The sequence below is a fragment of the Cyprinodon tularosa genome, unplaced genomic scaffold, assembly GCF_016077235.1.
Source record: "Cyprinodon tularosa strain WSP-4 unplaced genomic scaffold, ASM1607723v1 ctg23, whole genome shotgun sequence".
Classification (NCBI taxonomy): domain Eukaryota; kingdom Metazoa; phylum Chordata; class Actinopteri; order Cyprinodontiformes; family Cyprinodontidae; genus Cyprinodon; species Cyprinodon tularosa.
This window is the reverse complement of record NW_024038861.1, coordinates 1,013,282-1,030,000: the sequence shown is the minus strand read 5'-3', so window position 1 is coordinate 1,030,000 and position 16,719 is coordinate 1,013,282. Positions and strand designations below refer to the sequence as shown.

General features: G+C 35.8%; 1 protein-coding gene across 5 annotated transcripts in view; it reads right to left on the bottom strand.

Annotated features, from left to right (window-relative positions):
• ctnnd2a (catenin (cadherin-associated protein), delta 2a) overlaps positions 1–16,719 on the bottom strand; it is a 300,110-nt gene that overhangs the window by 119,465 nt on the left and 163,926 nt on the right. For 3 of the 5 annotated variants that reach the window (XM_038286754.1, XM_038286751.1, XM_038286752.1), the window contains exon 12: positions 11,858–12,233. In XM_038286754.1, the coding sequence (XP_038142682.1) occupies positions 11,858–12,233 (376 nt within the window). The remainder of the gene's footprint in view (positions 1–11,857; positions 12,234–16,719) is intronic. The other 2 variants (XM_038286753.1, XM_038286755.1) reach the window with 1 other exon arrangement.

The window sequence follows — 16,719 nt, the reverse complement described above, 5'->3', positions numbered from 1 at the left end:
CTGATGAAACAAATTGAAAATTCTTGGGTCGACCAATCAGGATCTTGGGATGCTGTTAAGGAGATGAAAATATGGTTCACCATGTGTGATATAAGCTGTGAACTATGAAGGATAAGGTGTGATAGTCTGGGGTTCTGTTGCTGGATCCAATATCACTCACTAGTACAGAGTAAGAGGCATGCTTAACCAAAATGACTGTTTACAGTAGCATGCAGTACCCTCTGGTATGCATTTCCATGGTCACGGATTCATCTTACAGCAACATAATGAACCAAAGCACGGGTCCAAGGCATGTTAGAACTACTTCAGTGAAAAAAAGAACAAGATGGTAAGCTTAAAAAGATGGAGTAGCTAGTAATCCTGTGGACATAAACCCCACTGAGCTTGTTTGGGAGGAATGGGAAGAGTGGAAACAAAGGAAAGTAAAGGTACCTTGGATTTTTGGAAACTTCTTCAACAGGAAAGTAATATCATTAATGTTAAACCATCTTGAGGTCAAGGTTTTCCTTTTGCAAATCAAAACACGATCATCCTAAGATAATTAGGCAAGACAATTACAACAATCAACATTTTTTTTTGTAGTACAATATTGCACAGTGAGCAGTAGATGCTTGAGTTTTATTTGATTCAATTATTTTTATGCTTCTGTCAATATCTCGTAATTAGAAATACTAAGGGAATACTTTAGTTAAAAAAGTACCTCATTTTTGAAATATTATTGTAGAGAAAGGACCTTAAATCAAGAAAAGTATCACTGTGTGACATCGAAAATGGGTGAGTTAGAAGAAAAAGACTCTTTTTTTAACCACTTACTCAATTCAGATTCTTTAGAATTATTCAGATTTTACTTGTTAATAGCACTCCGCATGGCATTCTATTTTGTGTTTGTTGCCTCAACATTGAGTGTAATTACCTTAGAGTACATACTGCTGGTGGAAAAACAATAAAATGTTCCAATGCAGAATTTATATTTTTATTTATGTATCTATTTATTGGAGTGTTTATCATATAACAGCACTTTCCAAGTTCAAGCAAAAATATAATTCACATAATCATGATTAAGAGAGCTCTCAGTCATTCAGTCAGCAAGTCAGTCTGTCTGTCTGTCTGCCTGTGTATTTCTCTAGTTAATCAAGAAAAGGTCGCTTGAACTAATCAAAAGACCAGTGAGTGTTGACTGTTAATTTTAATGATGAACATCAGCTAAGCCATACAGTAAGTTAATTATGGTAATTACCAAAACATGTGGTGCTCATATGTGATATTAACTAATTTAAAAAGGGGTTTAATAATTCACATTGCTTTCCATTGATGAAAACCAAATATTTCCACTTAAATGAAAATAATAAATTAAAAATAAACAATAAAAACAAAAAGCTGAGGTGTTAAGGAACTGCTTTAATCACAGCCTTTGACTCGTCTGCAGCGGGTCTGTATCTCATCTTTCTCTTGATAATATGCTGTGTGAAGTTTTAATGCAGAGTATAAGAAGCCTTTTTTTTCATTTTGAGATTATTTTTTGAAAATGTTTATTTCTCACTGAGAACAACAGTAACATTAACAACAGTAAGAGAGGGGGAGTGGTGGTCTAGTGGTTAGTGCACACTGCTCCCCAAGGGGATGTGTTAAATGCAGAGAGTCACAGTGTAATGGCAATAAAAGCTGGGGAAAAAAAGATCATAAATGGTCACTGGTCAGTTTGTGGCAAAAAGAGAAATAACAAAGAGTGTAATTAAAAATGTATATAAATTGTTTCCTCCTCATCATGATTTCTATTAGGGATGACTTAGCCTCCTCTTACCATGTAACATATTGGCAATACATCTGTCTAAAATACTAAATTACTATTTTTATAATTTCTCACTATGTTTCTATTTTACTTTTCATCAATGCTATCATAATAATTATTGGTAATAATTTGCAATGTTCTTGAATACACTAAAAATGTTCTGTTTTTGTGTTGAAGATATATGCTAATGCTCCAATGAAAGCCATTCATATTCATCATTCACTGTACATGTTTAGGTACATGTTTAGTATTACTTAAAAATATTTAATTTAATAATAACTTTAAACAATTTTTAGCATGATTTTGAAAATAACATTTGAAATTATGAGTATATGTATATTTGAAATTTACATATACTCTATTTCTATCATTCAGGGTATATATATATATATATATATATATATATATATATATATATATATATATATATATATATAATCAAATATGACGTACTGTTTTAATCAAGCCATAATTTTACATATCTAATGATCTCCAATATAAACTTAGATAAATCCACAAACTAGATACAGAACTATGGACCATAAGTTATTGAAATTTTTTAGACATCCGATGTACAAGTATCTAGTCAGCAGTTTTTCCCATGGTTGTATTTTCCTTGTGTTGAAAAATATCCTATTTTCTTTGGTCCTATCTAACATCTACTTCATCAAACAAAGAATTCCACATATGAATGAGTATTAAGCTAAAAGCATCTATCCATCCATCTCTCATTGCTTGCCTTTCAGAGTCAGGGAGGTGCCTAACCTCAGCAGTCTATGGGTGAAGACTGGGGCAAACCTGGGCAGGTTGCAAGTCCATTGCAGAGCAACACAGAGACACACAACCAAACACATTCATACCCAAGGGTATTTTAGAAACACCACTTAATACAGTAGTCATGTTTTTGAACTGTGGGAGGAAGCTAGCGTACCCAGGAAGAGCCCATGCATGCATGAGGAGAACATGCAAACTCCATCCAGCAGGATCCAAGGTCGGGAAGTAACCCGAGTTAAAATCTCGTGAATCAAGAATACTTTTAAGATAATCTCTGTAACCTTTTGTACTGTAATACAATAAAAAAAACAGAAATGCACAATTGAATGATACCTCTAAATAATTATGATTTGATGTCTGCTCTGCCTTATTTCTGTACTCATGCCGTTGTAGTGAAAGAAGCTAAGAAAGGATGTTTCAGAGCTTCTTCCACTTCACTCTGCTCAAGAGGCCTGACCCCAAGGCCTTATTACTTAAGAGGTTTGCTGGTTTACTTACGCCCCAAGGGAGACAGCTGACACTTTGAATGTTTGCTGACTAACATAAGACTCTTTTTCTTTTAAATCAGGGTCTACAAACACCTATTACACACCTAGTTCCTGTATTCTGTCTCAGTGTTGGATAGACGGCTAATTATACAGCGTATTATGTCAAGCATAAACGCTCATTTGAGGTTGCAATTTTCTCTCTTTAAGGTCCAGTTTGGAAACACCTGCTACTGTAGCCTCCTTTAATTAGTGCGACAAAGAAAAGATTTGACTGCAACTAATATTGACTTGAGCTTCCGTGGGTTTATGCGTGCATGGCTGTGAGTGGGCACTAAGTGTTACACTTTAGTATGTGTACTTCCACAGGCTGTATTCTGAGATAATTGCAATATAGAGGTGCTTTTGTGCCAATGCAGCTGGTGAATACTGATACAGCTGCACAGATAAATGGTATTATTTCAGAAGCTATCACAGGTATAAGTTCAAATGAAAGCAGAAACAATGATAAATTTTTTTTTTTGTTTCTCTGTGAGGATACATTTAACAAACCCAAATTCTTTAAAACTGCTCAAGATGTGCTGGTCGATTTACTTCTGTCAAATTCAGCTTTTTTTTTTAGTTTGCTGGCCAGTACTTAATCAGCCTGCAAAGTGATTTCATCCAGCAATCCAGCTGAAAGGTCAACTTCCTTCTCCAGCACAAGAGATGCACAACTTATTGACCTTTAGATCTGCATCCAGCCCAGAGATTCTTTTACAACTGCAGCATATTTGCTTGAAGTTGTTGTTTAAAGAAAAAAGAACGTGATATTTAATGGATATCAAAGCTGACATGCATTTCTCAAAGTAAAACACCATTAGCATTCACACAGTTTTCCATATACAGATGAATATGTCAAGAATAGAATATTTTAACTGGCCTCAAAATGCAAACACACACAGAAATAAGACAACTTCATTTAAGATACAAACTATGTTTATCTGAAAATATTCCATTTCAATATTTTCTATTTCTCATCAAATTCAATTAATATGCATATGTAAATAGAACCGTTTATCAATAACATTGACAACTACATATATGACTTCATTTTACCAGAGTGATGTTCTCTGTGTATTTTTAAGCATTAGGCTGTGATGCTCTCAAGTAAGAGCTTAAAAGGAAGCAAGATGAAGCACAGTGTGGTGAGAAGATATACAGTAATTCTGCTGCTGTGACATTTTCATATAATCCTTCCCAAATACCATCAGAGACCAACGCAGGGAGGGTAGGAGGAAGAGGAATGGAAGGCATTTCTCCCACAAAATTGCTTAGCGTGACAGAGTGAAATAATCTCATAATAATACTTATTTCTCATGTACATTACAGTATGTTCCTGTAAATGTCAGTAAAGAGGATTGAATTTAGATGAAAGAAACCCTAATGTCATTAATTATCCTTAAATAACGAAATAATTTAGTTATTAGAAGATTATGGTTATTTACCAACATAATACATCAACGGCAATAAGCATTTAACCTTTATCTGCTATAAAAATAAATCTTACAAATAGCAAAGATTCATCTCAGATTTCAGCTGATGACTGTAATGCAGCAATTTAATGTCTTACCAGCCCTGATCAGTGGGTCAGACACTAAAACTCAGACCTTTTCTTAAACAGCCAAACCGAACACTACCAGGTCACTCTGACAATAATAATTTACGATTTCAAACTTTTAACTTGAGAAAGAAAACTCTAAGCCATTTTCAGTACAAAGGAGATATTTAACATGAAGTTAAAGCAAAAAAAGGTGTTAAAAGTTTCAAGAAAGGAGACAACATTCTTTAAAGTCATGTTGCTGCTCATCTAGGATGCCACATTCGGAAGAAAGTCTTACTGTAAGCAAATAAGTGTAAGTCGAGTAAAATACATTATACTCTATTCTTTACAAGCTGAATCATGTTAATCATGTCATCCAGGACAGAGTGGAGGTGGTGGAGAAGCATAAATACCTTGGTGTTCACCTGGACAGCAACCTTGAATTGAGACACAACTGTGAAGCTGTCTACAAGAAGGGATGGAGCAGACTTTACTTCGTAAGAAAGCTTTGGTCCTTCGATGTTTGCAGCAAGATACTACATATCTTCTATAAATCTGTTGTGGAGAGTATGATCTCTTCTGCTATCACCTGCTGGAGTAACAGCACCAGAGCAAATTCCCTAAAAAAGCTGAAAAAGCTAATAAAGAAGGCCGGCTCTGTTCTAGGAACTGCTCTGAAGCATCTGGAGATTATTTGACAAAGGTTAATTCTTCATAAAGCGAAGAACATTATTGACAACAGCAAGCATTCTCTTCATAGGTTTTTGAACAACAACAAAGTGTCTTCAGTCTTCAGTTACAGATCCGGTATTAGAGTGACCAATACAGAAGTTCCTTCCTGCTTACTGCAGTCAGCACTTACAGCAACTAGTTTAAAATAAATAGATAAATAAATTAGAGGCTACTGCAATAATTTATCCCCATTTAGGATTACTAAAGCATTTTTGAATTGCAGTACTACAATATCTGCAGCAACTTTTTAAACTCATGGATCTGAAATTGACCGTAAAAACTTCTGATCAGTGAACCTCTAATAAGTATGCATGCATTCTTCTTTAATCCCACAAATCATGGCTACCTATCTGAACAAAGCAAAGGAAAAAATCTATTGATGGAGCATGCATCCTTTAATATCCATGGCCAACTTAAGCTGATTTTTAAACCTCTCTTCCTGTCCTTGCTTTCCATCTTTGGCTTGAGATTTAGGATAGAGTTTCCCTTCTGAAAGCAGAGGGACAGGCACACAGTCTTATTATCCCAAGGTCACACACGCACTGGCACAAACATACACACATGCACAAGCTGACAGGCCACCTCGGAAAAAGGAAAATAACTACAATGGGCAATTTACCCAGAACAGACAGGGATGACGGCCAGGACACAGATTTGTGTGTGCACGCACACAGTGACACTAGCGCATCTACACAGCTGGGCCTCAGGGCCAAGGTTCTGGCAATGCATCATTACCCTCCCTTGGAGGTGATTTCATATCCCAGCATGCATTTCTCATGTGGAGAGGAAATTACCCCTGGGCTGTGCTGAGAGCCAGCAGAGTGTGTCCTCCTTCCTCTGTCTCTGTCTTTCCCTTCTCTTCTCTTCCTTTGGATCCCTTGTTCACCCTGTGACTGTCACACCCTTACCACCTTTCCTGCCTTGCTCTCTTGGCCTGAGCTACCCACTTAGCAACACATTCCTTCATCTTTCTCTGAATGACACTTCAGTTTTCCTCTCATGTGTGTTTTCGGGTGTATGGTGTACTGATGGGGTCTACCCCGTATATCAAACAGGTAACACATGGGTTGACATTCTAATGCCTCAATAAAAAAAAAAAAAAATATTAGGTAACATCAGTAAAATGTGTTACTCTTGGGTGTATACACATAATCACTATTATGAAATCATTATTCAGATTTTTCCACGTGAACAGAAGAAACTACTATGTAAATAATTATTATCAAACAAAGACAAGAAAGCATTCTTTGCCTCTTGAGTGCAATGAGGAAACTGTCACTTTATATTTTAGATTTTTCTTGAAAATCATCCCTATTCTTAATGTGTTCAATTTGCTGATTTGTTATAAATTATCTCAAAAGTATATTTTATTTCAATTTTAATAAGATATACATAAATTAGGCCTACTTGGTCACCATGCTTGAAGCATTATGCTTTCTCTGTCTCTGGTGCTGAAAGTTAAAGAAACTAATCTGCGTCACTTTTGTGTCGCTGTCCATTGTGCTGAAATGCTGCACTGCAATCCAGTCAAAGAAATTAGTAACCCTTTTTTTTTCTTCTTGTTAATCTTTCACTTTTGATGCAAATTCTCCATTGTATGCCAAAAACAATCTTCTTCTGCATAAGCCACAAGAAAAGAATACACGCAATCTTCTATTTCATGATAATAAAAACTGAACTAGTCTGAAGAGCCATCACTCTTCTGAACAAATACTAACATCAGCATGCCTTTATTTTTTGTAATATTGAAGGCATTGCAATTGATAAATCATTAATTACTTTCTCATGGATGTCTCTTACATGAGAACCCCTGCACTGTAAAGTCACCTCTGACAACCAAGCCTTTTCCAGAAATAGTGGTGTGGGTTTGGGCTTTAAGCGAAAATGACACTGACAATAAATAGCAAGCGGTCAAATTGACATGTCATAGCAGATCACATCATGTCAGCACACCATAAATAGCAATTTCATTACAACAGTACACTTACATGGGGCATATGGAGTTTCTTTTTCCATAATTTACAGACATTTGTGCTTGAGAATATTTATTTCTGAAATCCTAACTGGTTAATTGAAGTATGTTTTGAAGGAGGTTGAGTAATTAGGGTGAAATTAGGAACTTTTATTAGCCGACATTATTTTAGGATTAAGCTTTAAATTAGATTTTAAATATCTGTGCCATTAGTAATATTACCACCATACATTAATGCTGTCCAGATATGTTTGCAGTAATGAATGTAATAAAATAGACTGGTTTAATTGAGGGCTGTCCATTTTTTTGAGGCAGTGTTTCTGCTTGAATAAATCTATATATAAGTGAATCTTATCTCTAAATTAGAAATGTAAAACTGCCACCCAGCTTCTTTAACTTTTGGTTGGGAAATGATCCCCACCCCCACCCCAAAGCTTAAAAGCTTTGAAGCAATAATCCAAATATCCATATCTTCAGTCCCTAACTCCCATCTTCTGTGATTTAAAGTCAATCTGTTTTTCCCTTTAATTTTCATTCCTCTTTAACTCAACTCAACTTGGTTTAAAAAGCCCTTTAACACAACCACAGCTGCCACAAGGTGATGTACATATCAGGTAAAGTTATAATTTTATAAAAACAACACAACGTTAAAAGGTTTTGAAAAATTAAATAAATTAAAACAAATAAAATCAAATCAAAAACAATACAACAAACCACAAACACAAAAGTTTCTGCTGTGTTACAAGCCAATGTCTTTTCTCTTTATCTCAAATCTACACTTTTGTTTTCAACACTGATTCTCACTAAATATCATCTAATGATGCTTTAATCTGTTCTGTATTATTTCAACAATTTTTCAAATTCTTACTTTTATTAATGCGTCTTTTGGTTATGAGTCTATGTAAATCTGGATTCTCTACATAATTCTTTAAGATTTATTTCAAAATAAAGAACTAGGAGAGGTGAGACTCTTCTCAAAGAGCCAAGCGCCAAGGGGAAACACATAAAAAAGATATCAAAAGTTATCTGCATCGACATTTTTCAACTCTTTTGTTTAATCAAGTTACTGGAATTATAATTTTATCTTGCTTTTGTTTATCTGTATTCATTTACCTTCCCTATGTTTTCAAATTTCCCCTCTACTAAACATATTTTCCCTCCATTCTTCTTATTTTCCTCCTTACATTTTTCTATTTCTCTTATTATTATTCTACTATCCAATTATAAATCATGGTACCTCACCTTTTTAAATTGTCAGAACCATTATGCCCATTGTTCTTCAATTTTAACTTATCATGAATTAGACATGGACTCAGCAATTTAACACATAATAATACACAAAACCTAATAACAAATTATAATAAACACAATCTCATCCTAGGGAGACATCTTCCTCTCTATCTCACCCCCTCTGGCACACAAACACAGTATTATACACACACATAACCTCTGCCCTCATTTAGAGTATTCCTTGTCTCTAATAGCTGCTAACTCATTTAGCATTTTATGTTAGCCCAGCCAGATCCAATTACAGCAAGAGTGAGAGTGAAGTTTGAGTAGGAGGCAATTTAACCTCCTGACAAAGGGAACTGTAACACATGGCTTCAATTCATTGATATCAGGCACACTAACAGGATTGTGCAACGGAATGAAAAAGTTAAGCAGAAAGAGATCATAGGCCCCATTTTAAAAATGAAAATTATATTTAATAGATTTGCAAAGCTTTAGCATTTATTTTGCACTTTGCTCGAATACTAAGAAGTCAGAAACGTCTCCCAGTAAAATCCAAAAAGGATTAAAGTTAACATAATTGATATATAGCAGAGAAAAGCCTGCATTGGATTCAATGTATGAAGTTGGACACGTCTTGTATCTGCTACATTTTTCTCTGTATACGTGTTTCATGAAACGTTTAGATACCTATTTGGTTGATTAAACCCATTCCAGCTTGTGTTAATGTGCAGAATTTCTGAAGTCAACTAAATCTGTTTCCCTTCATCGTATTTTAACTATGTCTAATTATGTAGATAATGCTAATATCCAGTGAACCAAATTTAAACCAAAAAAGAAAAACGCTCATAAATTATGCCTAGGATAATAAGTATGTCATCTGTAAGTTGCATGGAAATGGGAAAGTTTCCAAATATTATATTTCGTAATATCAGCACATTCTTTTTCCTGTTGAGTTTCTCTAACAACTGAACAAAACATCCAGTCTCCAGTTCATTTTTTAGTATATTTGACATTTTTTTACTTTTTCAAGTGAAAATAAGGATTTAATTTGATTTATTTGTGTATTGCTCGAAGTGTAGCACTTCATGCATATATGTGTACCGTTCTGTTTACATTTGTTTTTATGTTACACAAAAATTCCCCTAATTTACTAATGAAAAAAAAAATTACACCATATAACCCCAAACTATATATCCTGTTGTGTCTACATTAGATAATAAATATATTTGAATGAAAAAGCTTTTGGAAGTCCACACAAGTCAAAACCCAACAAAATAAAATGCTTTTTTTTATTATTTATATTTTTTACTGCCAGTATAATGTTTGTTTTACTGCTGTAAAGGGACACACCTAAAGAAGAGTTCTATATTCGTCTCATCATTCTGGAGAATATTTTATTGTTGTCCTGTGGATCATCAAGATGTTGGAATTGAAACAATGTTTTTTGTTTCTTTGCTCAGGACTAGGTTTTTTTTTTTATGCAGTCTCTTTGTAACTGTGGAGGCATGGACACCGGCCTTAACTGAGGTAAGTGAGGCCTGCACTTCTTTGGATATTGTGGGGCCTTATCTCCTGGAGAACTAATTGCTGCATTATTGGGGTCAATTTAATCAGCTTCTTTGAGAGTTCACCAATGTTCCATGTTTTCACTATTTGTGGATAATTTCTGGTTTGCTGGAGTTCAGAGGATTTAGAAATTGCTGTGAAAGTCTTCCCAGAGTGTAAATCTCACTGACTTTATTTCTTATTTGTAGCTGATTTCTTTTTCCTTTATCTCTATATGATGTCTAGGTTTTGATTATCTTTTGGTTCAGTATACAGGTCCTATTCAAGCAATTTCTTTGTTGAAAATGGGTGTGGTAGTAATCAGACCTGGGTGTGGCTAGAACGAGTGAACTCAAATGTGATCAACCACAGTTAAAGGGTTAGATATCACTTTTTTTTAATACAGGGCCAAAAAGGATTGAATTTTATTTCCAATTAATTATATAAAAAAAAAACTTTGCTTTAAAAACTTCATTTTGTGTTTACTTGTGCTGTCTTTGACCTATATTCAAATCTGTTTGATATTCTGAAACATTTAAGTGTAACAAACATGCAAAAAATGGCAGACCATGAAGGCAACTGCTTTTTCAGACCACTCTGTTGCTGTTGGAGAAATTGTCCTGTTTTTTTTTTTTCTCTTTTACTGTACCTGTTCATTCTTTATCTTCTGATTCTTTTGTCTTTTTCCATAATTGATCGCAGTAGATTTGATCCACATGTCTAACTATCTCTCTCCCTTTTTAATTAAAGGAATTATACATCAAGAGTCCGGTGAAATATATATAAAGATGGAGATGAAGCTTTGCTTAATTGAGGAGACAAGAGGATTGAAGTGATCGCAGCCCAGTAGGGCTTTTTTACACCCAGCATGTCACTAAGAAAGATTAAAGGAGCTTCTAATGCAACTGGTGTGTGACTGGAAGGAACACACTGTGAGGTATTAGGTTTTTTGGCCTCGTACATATGAAGTAAGTGGGGATGAAATTCCCTACGTTAAGTCAATTCATATCTTATAATGATAACCTTAAAAGGCTTTATCTCATTCATACGGTCACTTAAAAAAGAAAAAAAATATTAGATCGATTGTCATATTTTTTTTTTATCTTAACCATTAAAATCATATGTGTCTCTCAAGAAGCGCCTGAGTGGACTATTTTAAATTTTATTTTGCACAGAACCTGCTGCAGGAAAGTTTTTCTAGATGACTCACAAAACGTTTTTTTTCAGCCAATCAAAATGGAGGATTCACCCAGAGGATGGTAACACTAAGAATAGTTTTTTGGATCTGTGAGAACATTTTTATTCTCAAGCTTAATACTGACAATAAATAATACACACTGCATGTGGTAATTTAAAAAAAAAAGAATATTATTGAAAGGTTCTATAAATTCAGTAACAAAGACTAATCTTATTCTATTGTAGACTGAAGTTATTTTCTAAGTTTCTGCTAATTATGAGGATTTTTTTTTTTTTTTACAGCTATGGAGACGTGCATTCAGTTTCTTAGAATATTAGATAAATAAAATGGATTAAAAACAATAATATAGTTTTGGGCCTAATTAAGAACATGTTTAATACTTGTTTAAAGTTTGTATTTTCAAAGGTAATTTTGTTTTAGGAAAGGGTAGAAACACATATTTCTAATGTACCTGTTTGCAAATATTGTTGTATAGTGTTAGTACAACATTAAGTGTGATTTCTAAACTTTCACTGGAGCTCATTGAACATTAGTGCTTTTATCCTACCTTGGGTCTTTCTGTATAGAGTCGATGGATGGTGAACGCTGCAGGCTTCCTTCCGGTGGTAGGGCTGGTCCAGACTTGCTGTAAGGAGATTCCACCACAGAGGGGCAGTATTGTAGGGTGCGGTAGGGGTCCGCAACATAAGGGTCTGACCCATAAACATCTCCCCCTCCGCCGGCGCTCGAAGTATATCCTGGCCCCACTGTGGCATAGTTGTTGGTCCCACCACGACTGTAGCTCCCTGTCCCAGTGCCGTGACTTCCTGTTCGCTGCAAAGGGGTCGAGTCTACACCAGGGGAGGAGGGTGCTATGGGGGCAAAGTACGGACAGAGGACATAACTTAGGTCACGGACGTGGCTATGGACATGCATCATCAAGTCTATAGAAGAGAGTAATGAGGGGAAGAGATGGAGAGGAAGAAGGGACAAGAAGGCAAGCATAGGAAAGGAGAGGAAGTACAGAAAGGCAGGAAAGGTTGGAAAAGTAGGTTATTAAAAACAAGCCTGTAAATTGAAAACTGTAGATTAACATTACATTAAAATACATATTTATATATACTAAAATGTTTATTGACAATGAATACATACATTTAATATAATTTATTACAGCTCAATGCAGTAGGTAAAATTTTTCTTCTCTGGCTAGATTTAACTTATACCCAGTATCCGTTGCAGTGTTAGAAAAATATGTTTAGAGGTAGTTCCAGTATCATGATGGAGTAAAAGAAATTTATTTGGAGAAGTTTCGAGAATATAAAAAACATACATATATGTAAGTGACACAGAAACCCATTAATTCTGTAATATATATATATATATTCCAAGCTTCTGTATTTCTCATTAGAGTTGATAATCTTATATGAGTATAGTAATAGATGCAAACAGGCAGCACAGACTTTGCAGCTTTCGCTTTTTCCTGCATCATTCCTGGATCCGCAATAAATCAAGATGTTGATGTGGGTCTAGGGGGTTTGTTCCTCTGGCTGTAGTGAGACAAACTGTTGAAGGAGGTACATCTCATCTGTCATTTGGACCAAGCTATCCGTACACTAAAACACGCACACACACACATGTAAAACCACGCAATCTGTTCTTCAGGAATTGAGAGAAATCATAGTCTTTTAATCAATATGGGACCATGTGATTAACACTTTAACACAGACCAATGGGCCTCTTTTCACAATCAGAGAGCATCTCTGCTTGTCAAGCCGTAAAGCAAAGACACTTAACATAAATGCATACATGCAAGGACAATGCAATCACAAATGAAATAACTTGTTGTGTGTCTCCGAGTGTCTTTCAAGGCTGAGTGTCTCATCATTATGTGACCAACAAACTTGCTCTTTAGTGCTATCTTGAGAGCTGGCATTTGCTTGACCTTCGCAGCCCTCTTGTATCTCTATTTCACCCCTCTCACTCTCACTCTCACTCTCACTCTCTCTCTCTCTCACACACACATCCACACACCCACACACACACACAAAGACATATCTGACATGCTTCAGCTGCATGATTAAGAAGGACATCCCATAACAGAATCACATATCAAGCCCCTTTTTTTCACCTTTTTTTAATATTATTTTGATAAAAAAGAAATCAAAAAATCGTGTTGACATACGTTCTTTTCTCGGTTTAAAAGAACAACGATGGGTAATGCTGACTGCATGAGACATTCTGATACCGCCTGAATGTGGAAATCCAAAAAATTTGCTAAGGCAAAAAAAATAGTTCAGCTAAAAATTGACAGGGGAGCAGCTTAAAAAGACCAAGAGTTGGAGTAAGAGAGGAAGAGTATAGAAAGGTAATGGTGCAGAGTACATCCCATCAGAGACAAATCGTCTCTATACGCTTTAAATAGTGTCCATGGTGAGTCTGTCCTTCTCAACGTCTCATTAGTAGCCAGGGCTTTAGGCTAACAATACCACTTTCACTGTGCACTCACTGAGAGACATGACATCCAAATAGGACATACCCCTGAGCAAAAGATGGAATGGAAGAACAGCAAAAGGCAGAAGAGTTGGTCAAATAGTCTACCATAGGAAAAAAGAGAGCTGTCCTTTTCTCTCTCCAGCAGATTGAGCTGTGACCAGTGAAAAGGAATATTCTTGGTGAGAGGCTGTGAAAGGAAACTAAGAAGGTAAGTGGGGATAAAATGTAGACAGGGTAGGGGACAGAGAGGAAGTCTTCTTGACTAAGGTTTTAACCTCACTTATTCTGAATTTTCACTTGTGGATTATGTACACTCAGCTTTTACACCCCCTCTTTTTCCATTCAGTATGAAACTGTCTTTCCTGATTGCTTTGACAAATGAGTCTCCTGACAAATTAGCTGACCTTTAAAGCTATTACAGAATTCATGGGTTTCTGTGTCACAACTGCTCATATTAAAACAATGCAGGAACATACTTACAATGCTTTGCAGAATGATTCACATCTTTTAACATTTTTTATGAATATGTGCCGCTTTATCAAACTTAAAAGTATTTCATCTGTATATATTGGACTGTTAAGTGTAATATGTTTGTATTTAGCTCCCCTAATTCAAAAGATTGTTAAACAACCAATTGATGCAATATTAACCAGAAGGCTTTTAGCTTTTTTTCTCCTAAGATTTTACACAGAAATACTGACAGCAAATCCACCAATGGATTCCCAATTCAGTTCAGGTCTAGACTTTGGACCATTCAACCAAATATTTTTAAGCTGATTTTGAGTGTTGTTGTTCTGCTGGAAGTCGAAGCTTAGTATAAAGTCTTTTACAGCCTCTTACAGAATCACTCTCAGGATTGCTCCTCATTTAAATCGATTTGTCTTTTAATGAGCCCTGATCAGCACCTACTAAAAAAATAATTACAAAAGATTAATATAGATGGTAAAACAGGTAAAAAAAAAGTCAATACTATAATTTTAACAGGGGAAACAGACTAGATGCTTAATTTACCCTGAGTCAAAATTTCTGCTCTGAAACTATGCATAAGGATTAAGAATCAATATTGTTCAGATATAAAAATCACAGAGTTAAACCGAGCATCATCTGTAATAACTACATGTATGTGCTTCCTTCAATATTGCTGTCCTTGAGCAGTCACTAGGCTCAGAGGTATTCCTATAAAGAATTTGCCCAGAGCGCTGCTTTTATTAGAATGTATCACAGCAAGTCGTTGTACTTCTTTAAGTAAAATTCAAGGTAAAATTGGATTTTAGCCTGGTAGAGTATTTTTAGTCAACAAAAAATGTCGGTTTCCACTGCAGGAAAATAGCAGAAAGCAAACTCTTTTTACTGTTTCACAAAATATAAGGCACATCATGGAAAGTGGCGCGTGTGTGTGTTTGTATACTGGCAGACACATAAACACATGCATGTTCCACTAACACCTCTCACACCTTACACTCTGGCAGTGTGAAATTGTGTTTGAGAATAAATAAAAAGGACGGTCTATCATTGCATTCCCTCGCTTGGGCATAGAGTAAACAAATCGTGGCCGTGCTCCTGCTGGCAGATTTGCGACGGAAAGGGAAACTCTATTAGTCATTTGACACAGTGATATCTCTGCAATTAGCCAGTCAGCTGAGGGGCCGCCATGCTTAGAGAGGGGCCCACTTCCCTCTGTGCAGCAGTTTAGATGAGGGATCTCTCACTGAATGCACAAGAGGTGGAATGAAGAACATATAGTAAGAGGAGAGAAAAAAAATACTAATAAGAGATCAAGCCAATCCTGAGAGCATTTTACGTATCTGTTAACGTCTCATTCTTTCATCTCTTCTTTCATTCTTTTCAGCCCCACTCTGTCATCCTTTCTACACCATCACTCTCCTTATGTGCCTTTTTATCTCTCTTTGGTGCTTTCTGTCCTGTCTGTCTTTACCTCAATTTTTTTTCATCCCCTAGATGCCTTGAAAACCCCCCATTTGAGATACAGCCCTCCATTCTATTGTTGTTACTTCCACACTCTCTGCTCCCCTGCTTTATGTCTGTCATTCTCTCTCCATCACTCGTTCATTTCATGTTCATCTCCCCCTTTCTTCCCTAGCATCCCCCTGTCTATCCATCTTTCTCCTTCTTCCCCTCTGTCGCAGCTCTTGTAGAATATGTGATCAGAGCTGAGGACAGATCCTTCGTCTCGACATGCTTCAGCGCTTAGCGGGATTACACAAAAATCTTCAGTACAGTTTATATCTCTCACATAGACTCACATCAGTGCTAAACTGCACAAGCAGGGGCCTCTAAATATGTAAGTGACTGATGTAAAAGGAATCTGCATATTTAGCACACAGGTCATTCAATACAGTATGTACAAAGAACATTGCTTAAAGTAGCCATAAAATGTGCTTGCCAAAGCTTAACCCCCCCCTCCCCATGTATACACTCTTTGGACTCTTGGACATATAAGAACGTAAGAAGTCCTTTCTTCCTTTTATCCCTAGGGAAACTTTTAGGCCAACACAGTTGTGTTGTTCTAAACTAGAGGAGCTCGAAGTTCCAAATCATGCACCACCATGTGCACAAAATGCTCTTCCCTGAGGGTGCAATAATTTGCTAATGCAAAATCTATAGAGCACTTGGTTCCAAGCAGGAAAATAAAAGGTATTTCCCAGAGCTCGTCATTTAACAGGTAGTAGTGGCTTTAGACCAGGGTCTGCAGCAAATAATAGTCCTTTATTACACTAAATGTTGTTTTTTTTATCTAACATGGTCACATAAATATGAAAGCTTAAAGTCACTTTTAGTGTCTAAGTTTATTCTTAGTTATGAGGGGATATTTTGGTATTTTAAATGTGTGTTTCCTCAGCTATTTGGTTCAATTGGGTATGAGATAACCTATCAACTCTAAATTAAACCTTAGAATAACATAATTCATAGCGGATT